General features: G+C 44.0%; 1 protein-coding gene across 1 annotated transcript in view; it reads left to right on the top strand.

The window, feature by feature from the left end:
* Positions 1-5,000, top strand: part of LOC143283374 (uncharacterized) — a 234,550-nt gene that overhangs the window by 39,381 nt on the left and 190,169 nt on the right. Inside the window, exon 3 of the mRNA XM_076589581.1 lies at positions 1-20. This exon is cut by the window's left edge and continues 903 nt beyond it. Within this exon, the coding sequence (XP_076445696.1) occupies positions 1-20 (20 nt within the window). The remainder of the gene's footprint in view (positions 21-5,000) is intronic.

Below are 5,000 nucleotides of genomic sequence, written 5' to 3'. Positions count from 1 at the left end.
GGTGGCGATCATCACGTGCCGTGAGTAGAATCTTTTTGTTTGTTTGTTTTCTTTTTGTTGTTGTTGTTGTTCCGTGTCTGTTTTCTGTCTGTCTTTTCTTTTTTCGTTCTTTCTATCTTTCTTTCTTTTTTTCTTCTTCTTTTTTTCTCCTTCATGTTAGTTTCGACATGTGTTTATCATTCTTTTTTCTGTATTTCTTTTTGTTCTTTCTTTCTTTCTTTCTGTCTTCTTTCTTTCTTCCTTCTTTCTTTCTTTCTTTCTTTCCTTTCTTCATGTTCGGACGTGTGTTTGTCTTTCTTGTTCTTGCTTTCTTTCTTTCTTTCTTTCTCTCCTTTCTCTCTTCATGTTAGTTTGGACGTGTGTTTGTCTTTCTTTTTCTTTATTTCTGTTTCTTTCTTTCTTTCTTTCTTTCTTTCTTTCTTTCTTTCTTTCCTTCCTTCCTTCCTTCCTTCATTTTTTCAGTCTTCTTTCTTTTTCATCTTCTCCTCGCTTTCATTCTCCTCTCCTGCCTTCGTTCTTCTTTCTTTCTTGCCTTCGTTTTATCCTTCCTTCCTTTCTTTCTCTTTTCTTGTGTTTTCTTTCTTCCATCCTTCCTTTAGTTCTCATTACTTCTCTTTCTTCCTTTATTCTTTCATTCATTTTTTTCCTTTCTTTCTTCGCTCTTGCCATCTTTTCCTGAACACCCGTTGTCGCTGTCAGTTGTGCTTCCCGCTCACGTTTGTTGTTTTTGGTTTTTGTGCTTTGCTGTTTCTGCTGGGTTTGTTTTTGTTTTGTTTTGTTTTTTAATAATTATTATTACTGGATTGCTGCAGTGGTCCTGCCTGACACTCCCTCTTTTCATCCAACACACTCATCCATTCAGCATTTTCTAGCTTTCTCTTTTATTAAGAACGTCATGTAATTTTCTGTTTGTTGTCTCATATATATATATATATATATATGTGTGTGTGTGTGTGTGTGTGTGTGTCACAGTGAGTGTGCTGCTGATGCGCGCATGGGAAAGGGAGAGAGAGAGAGGGAGAGAGATAGATAGACAGACAGAGACAGAGACAGACATAGAGAGAGGCACAGAGAGACAGCGACAGAGAGAACAGACTGAGACAGAAAGAGAGACAGACAAAGAGAGAGACACACACACAGTCAGCGAGAAAGAGAGACAGAGAAATAAACAGAGAGAGACAAACAGAGAGAACGAGAGACAGAGACACACACAGAGAGAGAAAGAAAGCATTTGTGCGTGTTCGTCCCTCGACCATAATTATCGTTCTTCAGTACTTGATGAAAACACAACCGCATGTTACTTTTGTCCCACTCACCCCCCATCTCCTCCCAGCAGTCTTCCCCTTCAACCTCCCTTTCCTTTCTTACCATCCCACCTACCCTTAGCTTTCAATGGGAGGGCTGACGGGTATGAAACCTGCCATGTGTCATTTTGCGTGTGTATATCCGTCACGCTTTTGTGTGTGTGTGTGTGTTCCCTTTCCCTTTTTGTGGGGCTTTTGTCACCGACCTTGGCCTATTGTCATAGTGCCTGAGGCAGCAGTGCTCGTTCCCAAAAGTGACTTTTTTCTGTCCATATGAATATGCACACACGTGTGTGTGTGTGTGTGTGTGTGTGTGTGTGTGTGTGCTTGCGTGCGCGCGCGCATGTGTTTGGGCATGTGTGTGTACGTGTGTGTGTGAGAGAGAGAGGAAGGCAGGAGTGTGTGTGTGGGGGAGGTGATGGTGGCTTATTAATGTCATTGTCTTAAAAGACAACCCCATTTCTGTTTCTTTGAACAGACAGATTTATGAGTTGTTAGTCATCGGCGTTGTGAACGCATACTATTTTGTGTGTGTTGTGAAGTGGGGAATAGGGATGTCATTACTGTTTTCAAGGTCGTGTTCTTCAAAGGCATGTGCGATATGAATTTCTGTGCATGGAGTTGTTTTAATCACCTAACTTCTATAAAATAAAATAAAAATTAAAAAAAGAAAGAAAGAAAAGCCTTCCCGACTCACTTGTGATACACTTTTAAAAAAAAATCCAAGCTCTTTATGTATTGAGTATAATGCATTTACTGTTATATTTATATTTTTTGTATTCTCTAAACTTGGCACTTTGATCTGATATTCGACCCAACAAAAGATCTGTCATTATTATCATTTTTTGTTCAAACAGGAACTTCTTTTGCTAAGCATGGAAGTTTTATTTATTGCAAACGTTTGCAAAATAAATAAAACTTCCATGCTTAGCAAAAGAAGTTCCTGTTTGAACAAAAAATGATAAAAATGACTGCTCTACCTGTTGGGTCAGAATATGAGATCAAAGTGCCAAGTTTAGAGAATACAAAAAATATAAATATAACAGTAAATGCAGTTTGCATATAATTAGGCTTCATTCTTTATTTTTTTGTGCCCATCCCAGAGGCGCAATATTGTTTTAAACAAAATGACTGGAAAGAACTGAATTTTTCCTATTTTTATGCCAAATTTGGTGTCAACTGACAAAGTAGTTGCAGAGAAAATGTCAGTGTTAAAGTTTACCACGGACACACAGACACACAGACCCACACACGCACACACACACAGACAACCGAACACCGGGTTAAAACATAGACTCACTTTGTTTACACAAGTGAGTCAAAAACCAACGAACCAAAACAAACAAACAAAAAGCCAACGAAAACTAACCCCAATATTGCTTATCTTCCAGACAAAGAAGAAAAAAAACCCAGCAATCAACAAGCAAAAAATAAGAATTAATGACCCGATGATAAACGCACTCTCCTTACAGTTCAGTGCACTCTTCATATTATTATCATTGAACGAAGGAAGGGAGGAGACAAAGGAGCCTCAGTGGATGGTATGGTGTATCTCCTCTGGTGTCAGATAAACCCTTTTCGACGTATCACGCTAAAAGTCAGGAGTCGTGTACACAGACTCTGTTAGGCCTAGGAAGCAAGAGCAAGAAGAGATAAAGGCCAGTTTCCAGCAGTTCCGAAATAGTACAACTAATTGCGTCGCTTCTTGAGCCTGGCGGTCATAGGCTTGAAGGTAAGGAAACCGCTACGATACCCACTGCCAACATATTCATCACCGCCACTACTACTACTACAACTACTACCGCTAACAAGTACTACCATTGCTGCCATCTCCGCATTGTAACTGATTGTGGGCATAACGAATGTGGTGATGGTCATGAAGGCGATCGGGAAAAGGGCGAAGAAAGGGTGGATAGATGGGAGGAGAATGTTATATATATATATATATATATATATATATATAGAGAGAGAGAGAGAGAGAGAGAGAGAGGGAGAGATAGAGAGAGATAGATAGATATATGATGGAGTCTCCCATCGGTCCGACGGATGAGCAGGCAGGCAGGCATATCTGTCGGTGTGTGCCCTCATATGGGAGAAGAGGCCGATTCTGGATGCGCAGCACTTCCTACAGGTGTTGGAAGGGAAAACGTCTCCAGAAGTTGAGCCCTGCTTCCTTCGCTCACGAGTCTCCTTAATAACCAGCGTTCTCTTGTTTTCAAACGTCTTTGTGCCACTAGAGCACAGCATCCTCCAGCGAGAGCGGTCAAGGGTGTTAGTTTCCCAGGAAGCGATGTCTATGTCACAGGTTTTGAGGTTTGTCTTCAAGGTGTCCTTGAAGCGCTTGCAGGGTCTTCCAAGTTCACGGTGGCCTTCCTTCAGCTGGCCATACAAAAGCATCTTCGGGATCCTGCTGTCTGTCATGCGGACAACGTGTCCTGCCCAGCGTAGCTGGCACTGGATCAGCAAGCTTTCGATGCTGGGCAGGCCGCTCCTCTCTAGGACCTGGAGGTTGGAGACCCTGTCTTGCCACTTTATGCCGAGGATCTTTCGTAGGCATCTCTGGTGAAACTGCTCAAGTTGTTGAATGTGACGGCGATACGTCGTCCATGTTTCACAGCAGTACAACAAGGTGGTCAGCACAACAGCTCTGTAGGTTTTCATCTTGGTGCTGAGCCTGATGCCTTTGTTGTTCCACAGCCTGTTGTTGAGTCTGCCAAAGGCGGAGCTGGCCTTGGCGATGCGCAGCGTCACTTCTGCATCAAGGGCTCCGTTGCTGCATAGGGTGCTGCCCAGGTAGCAAAACTTGTCGACTGACTTGATCTCTGTGTCATTGATCTCGATTGCAGGTTGGGTGTGTGTGTGGGGGGGGGGGGGGGGGAGGCACTGGCGTTCTGTGAGCTAGCTGGTTGGTACATGGACTCGGTCTTGATGAGGCTGATGGTGAGTCCAAAGCGCCTGCAGGAGGTTGAGAACCTGTCCATAATGAACTGCATGTCCTCATGGGTGTGTGCAGCAAGCGCGCAGTCATCAACGAAGAGGAATTCTCTCTCATCAGTGCCTCAAATAACCTTGACCTGGCGTGGAGTCGCCGCAAGTTGAAAAGTTTGCCATCTGTGCGAAACTGAATGTAGATTCCCGGTCACAGTCTTGGAAGGCGTCTATCAGCATGGCAGAGAAGAGAATGGAGAACAGTGTGGGTGCCAGGATGCAGCCCTGCTTCACTCCATTTACCACAGGGAACAGATCCGACATGTCAGTATTTTCCTGTACTCTCGCCTGCATGCGATCGTGGAAAGACGCAATCAGCTGGATTAGGCTCTCTGGGCAGCCGAACCTTAGGAGGATCTTCCACAGACCATGGCGGTTCACCGTGTAGAAGGCCTTAGTCAGGTCTACAAAGACCATGTGGAGCTCCTTGTTCTGTTCACGGCACTTCTCTTGCATCTGGCATGCGGTAATCACCATGTCACATGTTCCGCTGCCTGCCGGAACGCACTGTGTGTTCACTCTGTTGATAGTTTCAGTGGGACCATGTATTCAGATCAGGAGTAGCCGGGAGAGAAGTCGGACTGGACAGAGCATTAATTATCTATATACAAATTCATCGTGGCCACCGTCACGACAGCAGTAATGCTTCAACGACAGCAACAGGCAGGGCACAGATTCATCTCCCCGCTCCCCCCCCCTCTCTCTATC

Source organism: Babylonia areolata, chromosome 6, assembly GCF_041734735.1.
Source record: "Babylonia areolata isolate BAREFJ2019XMU chromosome 6, ASM4173473v1, whole genome shotgun sequence".
NCBI classification, from domain to species: Eukaryota; Metazoa; Mollusca; class Gastropoda; order Neogastropoda; family Buccinidae; genus Babylonia; species Babylonia areolata.
Note: the sequence above shows the minus strand (reverse complement) of the source record. Positions and strands in the feature narration are given on the sequence as shown.